This window comes from Heterodontus francisci, chromosome 20 (assembly GCF_036365525.1).
Source record: "Heterodontus francisci isolate sHetFra1 chromosome 20, sHetFra1.hap1, whole genome shotgun sequence".
Taxonomy (NCBI): domain Eukaryota; kingdom Metazoa; phylum Chordata; class Chondrichthyes; order Heterodontiformes; family Heterodontidae; genus Heterodontus; species Heterodontus francisci.
In genome coordinates this window covers 61125790-61140201 of record NC_090390.1, presented here as the reverse complement: position 1 = coordinate 61140201, position 14412 = coordinate 61125790, and the positions used below count along the sequence as shown (strand labels likewise).

General features: G+C 44.3%; 1 protein-coding gene across 2 annotated transcripts in view; it reads left to right on the top strand.

Annotated features, from left to right (window-relative positions):
- LOC137380678 (G protein-coupled receptor kinase 5-like) overlaps positions 1 to 14412 on the top strand; it is a 281511-nt gene that overhangs the window by 90463 nt on the left and 176636 nt on the right. Inside the window, exon 3 of one of the 2 annotated variants that reach the window (XM_068052900.1) lies at positions 4529 to 4570. The exons of the other annotated variant lie outside the window; for it this stretch is intronic. Within the exon in view, the coding sequence (XP_067909001.1) occupies positions 4529 to 4570 (42 nt within the window). The remainder of the gene's footprint in view (positions 1 to 4528; positions 4571 to 14412) is intronic. 2 annotated transcript variants of the gene reach the window in all.

The following is a 14412-nucleotide window of genomic DNA, read 5'->3' as shown; positions in this document are numbered from 1 at the left end:
ACAGAGGCATTATAAAACAAAATATGATACTGAGCCACATAAGGAGATATTAGCTCAGATGACCAAAAGCTTGGTCAAAGAACTAGGTTTTATGGAGTGTCTTAAAGGAGGAAAGTGAGGTAAGGAGGTGGAGAGGTTTATGGAGGGAATTCTAGAGCTTAGGGCCTAGGCAGCTGAAGGCACAGCCACCAATTATGGAGTGATTAAAATTGTTCAAGAGGCTGGAATTAGAGGAGCTGGAGGATATTACAGAAGGAGGGGCCAGGCCATGCAGGGATTTGTAAACAAAGATGAGAATTTCAAAAATTGTTCAAGTGGGAGCCAGCTAAGCAAGCACATGAGTGCTGGGTGAACAGCATCTGGTGCAAGTTAGGGCACGGGCAACAGAGGTTTGGATGACCTCAAGTTTATGGAGGGTAGAATGTGGACGACAGGCCAAGAGTGTGTTACAATAGTCAAGTCTGGAGGTAACAAAGGCATGGATGAGGGTTTCATCAGCACAAGAACTGAGGCGGGGATGAAAACTGGCGATGTTACAGAAGTTGAAATAGGCAGTCTTAGTGCGGATATGTGGTTGAAAGCTCATCTCGGGGTCAAATATGACACTGAGTTTGTGAACAGTCGGGTTCGGTCTCAGACAGTGGCCAGGGGGAGGGTTAGAGTCGGTGGCAAGAGAGTGGAGTTTGTGGTGAGGACTGGAGACAATTGCTTCTGGCTCCTCCCATCTTTAATTGGAGGAAATTTCTACTTATCCACTACTGGATGTCGGATAAGCAGTCTGACGTTTTAGAGACCGTGGAGGGGTCAGGAGAGGTGGTGGTGAGGTAGAGCTGATTGTCATCAGCGTACATGTGAAAACTGACGTTTTGGGATGATGTTGCCGAGAGGCAGCATATAGATGAGAAATAGGAGGGTCCAAGGATAGATCTCTGTACGTTCCATTAGCTATTGAGTGCTGAATTATAACTGTGCCTTCAAGTTACACTGCTTTCTATTAATTGTAAAATTGATATTCAGAATGCTATAGAATCAAGAGAATGGAATACCACAGCATTTAATTCCCAGCCTGAATAAATTCAAAACATAATTACATTTACATATACTACTTTCATCCAAAAATGTTACTGTTGTCTCTTCTAATTCAATTTGTATTCCATATTATGCAGCATGAAACTAATATATACCCTCAGGTCACACTATTATACAAGCATTAATACAGTGGTCTGTGTCCGATAAAAGTAAAATGCTTCAACTGCAAACAGCCGTAACTGATTCTACCAAAGCCAGGAAGATGCCAATGGCAGAACTTAAGTTTTAACTTGTGACAAGTGAAATATTTCATTTTTGAACTGTGAAGAATACTTAAGGTACAATAATTGCAGATAATTAAAAGTATAAACTTCTGCCCCTCCAAGCATGATTTCTGTCTGGAGTATTTTGAGAAAATAACATCAGGCTCAAGTACTGCTTTCAGGTTCGTCTCTGGTTGTGGGAACAATTTCAGTTAAGTATTGCACAAGAGGTGAACCACAGAGTGTTGAACCACATCTCATCTCATCAGTCTTTTCGATGAGACAATAAACCGAGGCCCTGCTAGCTCCCTCAGCTAGGGGCAAAAGATCCCGTGGCTATTTTGAAGAAGAGCAGAGGAGTTATCCCAGGTGCCCTGGCCAATATTTATCCCTCAGTCAATATTATTAAGACAGATTATCTGATCATTATCACATTGCTACTTGTGGGAGTTTGCTGTGTGCAAATTGGCTGCTGTGTTTCCTACATTACAACAGTGATGACACTTCAAAGTAGATCATTATCTGTTAAGTGCTTTGGGGACATCCTAAGGTCGTGAAAGGCGCTATAGAAATGCAAGTCTTTTTCTTTCATATATTGAGTTAGCTGGCTGTCACAGTTGAATAGCTACTGATACTCACTGTCTTGACTCACACAAGATTGGCTCATGCTGTTTGTGTCTGTGGAACAGTTCCTCAGCGCATTCAGAAGATCTGCAGGGGGGACAGGGAGCAGGGAATGGTTGAACGTCTCTGTAGTTCAGTTGCTGTAACAAAAATTTTGGATTCTCAATCAAAGGGACTGGGTATAAATCTCAGCTCGGAGTCATTTGAATTAAACAATCGTCATTGGGACCGCTTCTGCCTTCATTGTGGAACAGCTCGATGCAGAAGCTGACAGCAGTGCAAAAAGGCCAATGGAAGAGTGCCAGATAAAATGTTAATGCCTATTTGTAGTTTGCCAGTCAGACGCAATTCTTCCGGCCAATCCTTGACCTCTTTCTCCTCCTACATTGAAATGGAACATTACACTGCTGTGAGGGGCTGTGTCCAGCTGTTCCAAAAAAAAACTAGAAAAATATTCCCAATGAGTGTTAGAAAGTTCAAATGAATTAATACCGAGTCTTCCTGGTAGAGATCTTGAACTCTAGATTGTTTGAACTGCTGGACTGCCAATTTTTTTGTGTAAAAACAAAAACAAGTTCCACCGCAGCCTCACAGCTCCAGCAACCCGGGTTCAATTCTGGGTACTGCCTGTGTGGAGTTTGCAAGTTCTCCCTGTGTCTGCGTGGGTTTTCTCCGGGTGCTCCGGTTTCCACCCACAAGCCAAAAGACTTGCAGGTTGATAGGTAAATTGACCATTATAAATTGCCCCTAGTGTAGGTAGGTGGTAGGGAAATATAGGAACAGGTGGGGATGTGGTAGGAATATGGGAATAGTGTAGGATTAGTATAAATGGGTGGTTGATGGTCGGCACAGACTCGGTGGGCCGAAGGGCCTGTTTCAGTGCTGTATCACTAAACTAAACTAATATGAAACGAACATTTTTGAATGTTAATATCCCTATAATTACAAATTTAAAATGGCAATGGCATGATGAATGTGTTTTGCAAACCTGTTTTCCATTTGCTTATGAACATGTGGTGCGACTACATAAATTACAAACATACGAATTAGGAGCAGGAGTAGGCCACACGGCCCCTGGAGCCTACTCTGCCATTCAACAAGATCATGGCTGATCTGATTGTAACCTCAAATCCACATTCCCGCCTCCCCTGATAACCTTCCACCCCCTTGCTTATCAAGAATCTATCTACCTCTGCCTTAAAAATATTCAAAGACTCTGCTTCCACTGCCTTTTGAGGAAGAGAGTTCCAAAGATTCACGACCCTCTGAGAGAAAACATTTCTCCTCATCTCTGTCCTAAATGGGTGACTCGTTATTTTTAAACAATGACTTCTAGTTCTAGATTTTCCCACAAGGGGAAACATCCTTTCTATATCCACCCTGTCAAGACCCCTCTGGATCTTGTATGTTTCAATCAAATCGCCTCTTACTCCAGCGAATACAAGCCTAGCCTGTCCAACCGTTCCTCATAAGACAACCCGCCCATTCCAGGTATTAGTCTAGTAAACGTTCTCTGAACTGCTTCCAATGCATTTACTTAAATAAGGAGACCAATACTGTACACAGTACTCCAGATGTGGCCTCACAATGCCCTGTATAACTGAAGCATAACCTCCCTACTTTTGTATTCAATTCCCCTCGCAATAAATGATAACACTCTATTAACTTTCCTGACTACATGTTGTACCTGCATACGAACCTTTTGCGATTCATGCACTAGAACACCCCGATCCCTCTACATCTCAGAACTCTGCGATCTCTGACCATTTAGATAATATGCTTCTCATTTATTCTTCCTGCCAAAATGAACAATTTTACATTTTCCCACATTATACTCCATTTGCCAGATCTTTGCCCACTGACTTAACCTGTCTATATCCCTTTGTAGCCTCCTTATGTCCTCTTCACATGTTACTTTCCTACCTATCTTTGTGTCATCAGCAAATTGAGCAACCATACCTTCGGTCCCTTCATCTGTGTCATTTATATAAATTGTAAAAAGTTGAGGTTCCAGCACCGATCCCTGTGGCACACCACTCATTACATCTTGCCAACCATAAAATGACCCATTTATGCCTCCTCTCTGTTTCCTGTTAGCTAGCAATCTTCTATCCATGACAATATGTTGCCCCCTCCACCATGAGCTTTTATTTTCCGCAATAACCTTTGATGTGGCACCTTATCAAATGCCTTCTGGAAATCTAAGTACTGGTTCCCCTTTATCCACAGTACATGTTGCTTCTTCAAAGAACTCCAATAAATGAGTTAACCATGATTTCCCTTTCACAAAACCGTGTTGACTTTACCTGATTACCTTGAATTTTTCTAAGTGCCCTGCTATAATGTCTTTAATCATAGCTTCTAACATTTTCCCTAAGACAGATGTTCAGCTGTAGTTCCCTGCTTTCTGTCTCCCTTCCTTTTTGAATAAATACCTTCAACCACATTAATCATTTGCATGATACTGCCAAATCATATACAATTCTTCTGTTTTATTTTCTTGAATGGGTATCGGACATTTTTGTCCATAGTGCTGTTTTAAATAGTTAGAAGTGAAACTATGGATTGCTTTGGCTTTCTTTGGGTACAGACAATTAATTTGTGTTTTACAGAGCTGAAGAAAAAAAAGAATGCTGAGGAGGAAGAAAAAAGCGGTAAATGAATTGGCGAGTGGGACTGAAAGCATGGCTGAAGAGAGGGTTGTATAAGAAGGCTTTTGAAAACGGGGAGTGAGGTGGCAAGGTGGAGTGACTTGGGGGTGGACAGGGCAATTCCAAAGAGGAGGGTATAATTGTGGGGAAAAAGCTGCTGCTGCTGATTATGGAACAGGGTTGAGGAGTATACTAGGATTTGAACAGCAGATGGTGCATGCATGGCTGTGAATATATAGCTGCTGAGAAAGATGCTGGCATAGAATCTATATACGACAATGTAGCTGTTTTTGTACACCAGTAAGTAATCAGAACAAGTATGCACCCTTTACCACTTTCATACCAAACTACTTCACAGGTGTTTGTGCATTATTTTGCATTTCGTCTTTCCAATAATTTTTTTCCCAGAAACACATTTCATTTATAAAATTTGTAAAGGTGTGTTGCAGTACAATTCAAATATTGCAGTTCAGAAAGTGCATTATAGATCAATTAGGTTAAATCCTGTATATTTTGCTGTAGGATGCCTCACTCCACTTACAATGCAGATTGCATCTACAGTTACATTACATTAAGTGTGCTATGATACATACCACCCTTACACTGGTCCCATTCCTTCAGTGTACTATGACGGGAGCGCCTTTAACTATGGCTTTTCCCCATTGAGCCTTTGCAACATTTGCACCAAGCCTCAGTGCATCCCTCAGCACGTTGCCCTGGACCTTGGATTGTGCACATCTGTAACATTGTGTAAGTTGGTCATGGACAGCTCCTTGCATTGGAAGACCGACAAGTTTCAGGCAGACCAAAAAGCATCTCTCAGCGAGTTGATGGCCTTCCAGCAGCAGTTGATGTTTGTCTCGGTGAGCGTCCCTGTGAACAATCTGTAAAGCATAGAGTCCTGTGTTACAAAACTACTCAGGATGAACCTCAAAAAAATCTGCTGCAGCTCTTTCCAGACATTCTTTGCAAACGCACATGTCAGAAGGAGATGAATGATGGTCTCTTCCCCATGCAAGGACAGCAATGGTGGCACTGAGACTCTGCGTCTGAATGAAGGATCTGACAGGGAGGGCCATTTTAACCGTGAACCAAACTATGTCCTGGTGCTTGTTTGAAAGTTCTGGCGATGAGCCATTCTGCCAAATGACTTTGACAGTCTGCTTGGGGAGCTATCAGATTCCTTTGATACAGAACATGAGGTGCCTCACAACTCTTTGCCGTTCCATTTTATATCCAATGTACATTTGCATTACACAGCAAAAACATATTTTGGTGCATACAGGTTTTACACGGGTTCCAGCCCCTTGGTGTACTATGCTGGGAGGATCTTACACAGTGGCCTTTCCCCATTGAGCCTTTGCGGCGGTTTTAGCACGTCCCTCAGCATGAAGTCCTGGACCTTGGAATGTGTCAGTCGTGTACAACTCTTTGCACTGGAAGACCAGCAAGTTTCAGGCAGACCAAAGAGCGCCTTTCACTAAGTTGATGGTCCTCCAGCAGCAGTTGATGTTTATCTCGGTATATGTCCCTGGGAACAGACCGTAGAGCACAGAGTCCTGTGATACAGAGCTGCTCGGGATGAACCTTGACCAAAATCCATTGCATCTCTTTCCACACCTGCTTTGCACAGGCACATTCCAGAATGAAGTGGACGACCGTCTCTTCTCCACCACAGCCACCTCGAGGGCAGTGTGTGAAGGCGGTGAGACTCCGGTCATGCAGGAAGGATCTGACAGGGAGGGCCCCTCTCACCACCAGCGAAGCTACATCTTAGTGCTTGTTTGAAAGTTCTGGTGATGAGGCATTCTGCCAAATGACTTTGGCAGTCTGCTCGGGGAAGCATCTGACTTTTCCCGCAGGGCCTCGAGGACATTACTTTTTTTTCCAAAAATATACTTTATTCCTAAATAATTTGCAAAATATATTACAAAACAGTTCAAATTTCACATTTTGAAAAGTACAATAGAGATCAGATTTCTTCGATACAGAAAACATGAAGTGCCTCATAACTCTTGCCGTTCCATTTTAAGTGCAATGTACATTGACATTAGCCAAAAATAACATTTTGGTGTATACAGCCCAAGGGGTTTTACACAGGTTCCAGCCCCTCAGTTCACTCTAGCGGGAGGGCCTTACACAGTGCCCTTTCCTCATTGAGCCTTTGCGGCGGCTGCCCCAAGCTTTAGTGCGTCCCTCAGCGCGTAGTCCTGGATCTTGGAATATGCCAGTCTGCAACACTTGGTCATGGACAACACTTTGCTCTGAAAGACCAGCAAGTTTCAGGCAGACCAAAGTGCGTCCTTCACCGAATTGATGGCCCTCCAGCAACAGTTGATGTTTATCTCGGTATATGTCCCTGGGAACAGCCCATTCGAGCACAGAGTCCTGTGTTAGAGCTGCTCGGGATGAACCTCAACAGAAACCACTGCGTCTCTTTCCACACTTGCTTTGCAAAGGCACATTCCAGAAGGAGATGGACGACGGTCTCTTCCCCACCACAGCCACCTCGAGGGCAGTGTACGGAGGTGGTGAGATTCCGGGCATGTAGGAAGCATCTAACGGGGAGGGCCCTTCTCACACTAGCCAAGCTACATCTTGGTGCTTGTTTGAAAGTTCTGGCAATGAGGCATTCTGCTAAATGGCTTTGGCAGTTTGCTCGGGGCACCATCCGACAGGATCCACCATCTCCTTTACTCACAGGGCCTGAGGACATTCCGTGCCGACCACTGTCTGATGGATTGGTGGTCAAAGGTGTTTTTCTGCACAAACATTTCCACGAAGGATGGGTGGTACAGCACGGTCCAACCGAATGGAGCATTCGTTCCACGGGAATGTGGCCAGACCCATCCTTCGCAACACTGGGGACAGATAGAACCTTAGCATGTAGTGACACTTGGTGTTTGCCTATTGTGGTTCTACGCATAACATGATGCAGCCGCACACAAAAGTGGCCAGCAGGATGAGGTCGACGTTGGGTACGTTTTTTCCCCCTTAATCTAGAGGTTTGAACATCATGTCCCTCCAGACAGAGTCCATTTTTGATCTTTAGATAAAGCAGAAGATGGCTCGTGTGACTGCCACAGTGCAGGACTGGGGTATGGGCCAGACCTGCACATGTTTAGTAACAATGTGAGCACCTCTCACCTGATGACCAGGTTCTTACCCATAATGGAGAGAGAACGCTGCTCCGACATGCTCAGTTTTTAAAAAATTCATTCATGGGATGTGGGCGATGCTGGCCAAGCCAGCATTTATTGCCCATCCCTAATTGCCCTTGAGAAGGTGGTGGTGAGCTGCCTTCTTGAACCGCTGCAGTCCATTTGGGGTAGGTATACCCACAGTGCTGTTAGGAAGGGAGTTCCAGGATTTTGACCCAGCGACAGTGAAGGAACGGTGATATAGTTCCAAGTCAGGATGGTGTGTGACTTGGATGGGAACTTGCAGGTGGTGGTGTTCCCATGTATTTGCTGCCCTTGTCCTTCTAGTTGGTAGAGGTCGTGGGTTTGGAAGGTGCTGTCTGAGGAGCCTTGGTGCATTGCTGCAGTGCATCTTGTAGATGGTACACACTGCTGCCACTGTGGATCGGTGGTGGAGGGAGTGAATGTTTGTAGATGGGGTGCCAATCAAGCGGGCTACTTTGTGCTGGATGGTGTCGAGCTTCTTGAGTTGGAGCTGCACCCATCCAGGCAAGTGGCGAGTATTCCATCACACTCCTGACTTGTGCCTTGTAGATGGTGGACAGGCTTTGGGGAGTCAGGAGTTGAGTTACTCGCCTCAGGATTCATAGCCTCTGACCTGCTCTTGTAGCCATGGTATTTATATGGCTACTCCAGTTCAGTTTCTGGTCAATGGTAGCCCCTAGGATGTTGATAGTGAGGGATTCAGCGATGGTAATGCCATTGAATGTCAAGGGGAGATGGTTAGATTCTCTCTTGTTGGAGATGGTCATTGCCTGGCACTTGTGTGGCGCAAATGTTACTTGCCATTTATCAGCCCAAGCCTGGATATTGTCCAGGTCTTGCTGCATTTCTACACGGACTGCTTCAGTATCTGAGGAGTCACGGATGATGCTGAACATTGTGCAATCATCAGCGAACATCCCCACTTCTGACCTTATGATTGAAGGAAGGTCATTGATGAAGCAGCTGAAGATAATTGGGCCCAGGACACTACCCTGAGGAACTCCTGCAGTGATGTTCTGGAGCTCAGATGATTGACCTCCAATAACCACAACCATCTTCCTTTGCACTAGGTATGACTCCAGCCAGCAGAGGGTTTCCCCCTGATTCCCATTGACCTCAGTTTTGCTAGGGCTCCTTGATACCATACTCGGTCAAATGCTGCCTTGATGTCAAGGACAGTCACTCTCACCTCACCTCTTGAGTTCAGCTCTTTTGTCCATGTTTGAACCATGGCTGTAATGAGGTCAGGAGCTGAGTAGCCCTGGCGGAACCCAAACTGAGCGTCACTGAGCAGGTTATTGCTAAGCAAGTGCCGCTTGATGGCACTGCTGATGACACCTTCCATCAATTTACTGATGATTGAGAGTAGGCTGATGGGGCGGTAATTGGCCGGGTTGGATTTGTCCTGCTTTTTGTGTACAGGACATACCTGGGCAAATTTCCACATTGCAGGGTAGATGTCAGTGTTGTAGCTGTACTGGAACAGCTTGGCTAGGGGTGCGGCAAGTTCTGGAGCACAGGTCTTTAGTACTATTGCCGGAATATCGTCAGGGCCCATAGCTTTTGCAGTATCCAGTGCCTTCAGTCGTTTCTTGATATCATGCGGAGTGAATCGAATTGGCTGAAGACTGGCATCTGTGATGCTGGGGACGTCAGCAGGAGGCCGAGATGGATCATTAACTCGGCACTTCTGGCTGAAGACTGTTGCAAATGCTTCAGCCTTATCTTTCGCACTGATGTGCTGGGCTCCCCCATCATTGAGGATGGGGATATTTGTGGAGCCACCTCCTCCAGTTAGTTGTTTAATTGTCCACCACCGTTCACGGCTGGATGTGGCAGGACTGCAGAGCTTCAATCTGATCTGTTGGTTATAGGATCGCATGCTGCTTATGCAGTTTGGCCCGCAGATAGTCCTGTGTTGTAGCTTCACCAGGTTGACACCTCATTTTGGGGTATGCCTGGTGCTGCTCCTGGCATGCTCTCCTGCACTCTTCATTGAACCAGGGTTGGTCTCCTGGCTTGATGGTAATGGTAGAGTGGGGGATATGCCGGGCCATGAGGTTACAGATTGTGGTTGAGTATAATTCTGCTGCTGCTGATGGCCCCCAGCGCCTCATGGATGCCAGTTTTGCATTGCTAGATCTGTTCGAAATCTATCCCATTTTGCACGGTGATCGTGCCACACAACACGACGGACGGTATCCTCAGTGTGAAGGTGGGACATCGTCTCCACAAGGACTGTGCGTTATGCCATGGCTATACGCTCCTTCCAGTTTTTGGCACACGCCCCGGCCCTTCCGAACCATATCCCCAGCACCTCCAAGCTGATGAGGTAGGTGTCCACCTCCCTGTCCTGCATATGGGCAATTGTATCCCTGAGTAGCGCGAGACTATCAGAGATCTTCCTGTCGGGTACAGTACAGGTCTGGTCAGGGTGAATGACCAACTCCAGAGCAGACTTGACTTGGCTGGCGATGACTTTGGACAGAATCTTGTAGTCAACATTAAGCAGTGAAATGGGCCACCAATTTCTGATTTCCGCCCTCTCCACCTTCCATTTGTAGATGAGGGTGATGATGCCTTTCCTCATGGATTCTGACATGTTGCCGGCCAGAAGCATACTCTCGTATACTTCCAGCAGGTCTGGGCCAATCCAGTCCCACAGAGCCGAATATAATTCAACTGGTAAGCTATCGCTTTCGGGAGTTTTACTCGTCTTGAAGGACCTGATGACCTTTGTCAGCCCGTCCAGAGTTAGCGGTTTGTCCAGACTCTCCCGTGTGCTGTCATCTAAGACCTCTGTGATAGATGACAGGAAGGACTGGGAGGCCATGCTGACTGTGGGTTCACATTGTACAGCCCAGCATAAAAGGATTTGCTGATCCTTAGCATGTCAGACTGCGATGACATTACCGAGCTGTCCTCTTCCTTCAGCCTGCTGATTGCAGAGCTCTCTGTGCGTACCTTTTGGAAGAAGAAATGTGAGCATGTCTCATCCTGTTCAACAGAGCGGACCGAAAGATGATCTTGGAGGCCACTGTGGTAAAAAGCAAGGCCTGCTGGCTCTTCACCTCTTGGAGATCCTCCTAGACCTTGACCCCCATTGACTGCAGCAGAAGCAGATTCTGCATTCTTTCCTGGAGTCGGGACATTTCCCTCTGTCTCTCTCTCTCGCCCTATGAACACCTGTGAGGACATTAAATTTTTTTTTATTTCCAAAATATACTTTATTCATAAAAATCTGTAAAAAAAAAATACATTACCAAACAGTTTCAAACAGTCAAAGTCAAAAATTACAAACAGTGCAATGGAGGTCCATTTGCTTCAATACAATCATGAGTTGCCTCACTACCTTTCCATTTCACATTTGTTGTGCCAGATACATTTTTACATTTTACAGGAGACAAAATTTTCCCGATACAGTTCGAGGGGTTTCCCATGGATCCAGCCCCTCAGTTCAGCTTGGTGGGGGGACCTTACACTGTGGTCTTTCCCCATTGAGCCTTTGCTGCGGCTGCCCCAAGCTTTAGTGCGTCCCTCAGCATGTAGTCCTGGACCTTGGAATGTGCCAGTCTGCAACATTTGGTCGTGGACAACTCTTTGCGCTGGAAGACCAGCAGGTTTCGGGCAGACCAAAGGGCATCTTTCACTAAATTGATAGTCCTCCAGCAGCAGTTGATGTTTGTCTCGGTGTGCGTCTCTGGGAACAGCCCGTAGAGCACAGACTCCTGTGTTACAGAGCTGCTTGGGATGAACCTCGACAAAAACTGCTGCATCTCTTTCCACACCTGCTTTGCAAAGACACATTCCAGAGGACATTACATTTTTTTAAATTTCCAAAATATACTTTATTCATAAAAATCTGTAAAAATTACATTCCCAAAACAGTTTAAAACAGCATCAAGTCAAAGAATACAGACAGTGCAAAGGTGATCAGTTACCTTCTATACAATCATGAGTTGCCTCACAAACCTTCCATTTCATTGTCATGCCATATACATTTTTACATTTACAGCACACAATATTTCTCCGATACAGTTCGAGGGGTTTCCCATGGATCCAGCCCCTCAGTTCAGCTTGGTGGGGGGACCTTACACTGTGGTCTTTCCCCATTGAGCCTTTGCTGCGGCTGCCCCAAGCTTTAGTGCATCCCTCAGCACGTAGTCCTGGACCTTGGAATGTGCCAGTCTGCAACATTCAGTGGTGGACAACTCTTTGCGCTGGAAGACCAGCAAGTTTCGGGCAGACCAAAGGGCGTCTTTCACCGAATTGATAGTCCTCCAGCAGCAGTTGATGTTTATCTTGGTGTGCGTCCATGGGAACAGCCCGTAGAGCACAGACTCCTGTGTTACAGAGCTACTTGGGATGAACCTCGACAAAAACCACTGCATCTCTTTCCACACCTGCTTTGCAAAGACACATTCCAGAGGACATTACATGCAGACCAGATTTCCAGCATTGACAGTATTTTGCTTTTATTGCAGAATCACTCAACAGTTTGTGACCAGTTTACTGCACCGCTTCCTTCTGATGCTGGTTTATGGGTCATCTCGCAAAAAGACCAATTCTCCTGGTTCATTCAATTAATTTTGACAAAATTATGAAATAGATTTTGTTGGGAGACTGTGTCAGAGGTATTGCATCATTTGACTAGCTAAATTCTACTGATGCATGCTGGGAAATTGTGCATTTTGGAGAGACCTTCAAATTAAAACTTGAATGAAGGCAATAAAAGATAGCATGAAAATCAATGGATATATTTAAATATATTATGAAATATGTAATTTCTTTGAATTTTGACATGAGACACTTTAGTTATGAAGAGAAATAAATGGTAGGCAGTTTTTCTTGTGGAAGTGTTTTGAGTTCATCAACAAAGACTAATAATGATATGGTGGTATGTTCTCATTAGGTCTTCTCATTATAGAAGTTTTGCCAAAGTGCCTTTTTGTCATATGGGTGTTCCATTATAAAAGCGTGACACATGAAGTAAGGTGCACAGTAAGTGTGGGGGCTATAACCAAGACTTTAATATACCGATAGGCCTCAGTGAATAAAATTTTTCAAATCAAGGTGATATTTAATAACTCCACATCAAATTAAAGTAAAAGCTTTTTGGAGCATTGTTTCTTTGGAGTGCAAGTCTAAAACGATAAAAGCTGCATTTGTCCACTTTCTTTTCAGCATTTAGTCTGATAGACATTGCTTTACATACAATATTATTTTTGAACAAAGAAATGGTATATTTTAAGTCTATTCTATAGGCCATTTTGTGTTAAAATAGTTGTCTGTAGCATCAAAGAATCTGCATGATATATGTTTAAAGATGATTTCATGTTCTACAATTTGAAGTCCAATTAAGTTGATAGACATATCTTATTAATGTTGTATTATTTTGTACAGCAGACATAAGCCCACATTAGACATCTGTAAAAGGTCTTGTTAATATTTAATTATTTACTGGCAATTTGGTGATGTCATTCTGCACTGTCGTGCTTCAATCAATTTGGCATTCTTAAAGTAACTGTACTCTTAAGGAGAACACTAACAGATAGAAGGATGGATAATTGCATCATTTGTGTAGAATTAAACCACATATGTAAAATGAATGCACTACTGTGATTCACTGACAGCCTTCACTCTTTAGTTCAGTAGTGGGCTCCTGGACTCCTGTTCTCTTGCAACCTAATTCCATGTCCAAGACAGTATGTTCTGAAGGAATGAATGTCGTTGCTCCCTATCTATCATGGCTCAGTTGATACGACTCTCGCTTCTGAGTCAGAAGGTTGCAGGTTCAAGTCTCACTTCTGACACTTGAGTAAAAAAATTCTATGTTGACACTCCAGTGTAGTACTGAGGGAGTACTGTTGGGGTGCCATCTTTCACATGAGATGTTATTTGACCTCTCAGGTGGACGTACAAGATCCCATTGTACCCTTTCGTAGGGGAGTTATCCCCAGTATCTTGGCCAATATTTAGCCCTCAATCAACATGACAAAAACAGGTTGTCTGGTCATTATCACACTGCTGTTCATGGGAATTCGCTGTGCACCTGCCGCGTTTCCTACATTACAACAGTGGCTACTGTTCAAAAGTGCTTCATTAGTTGTAAAGTGCTTCGGGACAACCTGAGGTTGTTAAAGGTGCTATATAAATGCGCGTATTTCTATCTAATCTATCCATCCTTAGTGTATCTGATTTGAAACTTCATGTTGAACTGTAAAAACCAATAAATAAAAATAAATTAATTTAGGCCGTCTGGTGGTGCCATAGGAATAGCAATAGGCCATTCAGCCCTTTGAGACTGTTTTGCCATTCAGTTGGATCATGGCTGATCTGTAACTCAACTCCATTTACCTGCCTTGGCTCCATATCCCTTGTTACCCCTACCTAACAAAAATCTGTTGATCTCATTCTTGAAAATTTCAATGAACACAACATCCACAGTCTCTCGGGGAGTCAGTTGACATTGGTTAACAGATTCAGTTCCAATTCTGACCATTTGAGTGGCATAAGATAGAAATGAAGTTGTATTCCATGGTGAGTACAAATCATAATATTCACACTAAGCATACTGAAGTGCATCTCTTTTAAAGCGCCAGTGATAAGAGACTGGGGAATTCTGATGCCTATTTAGTGGAGTAGTGATGCATGATGTGA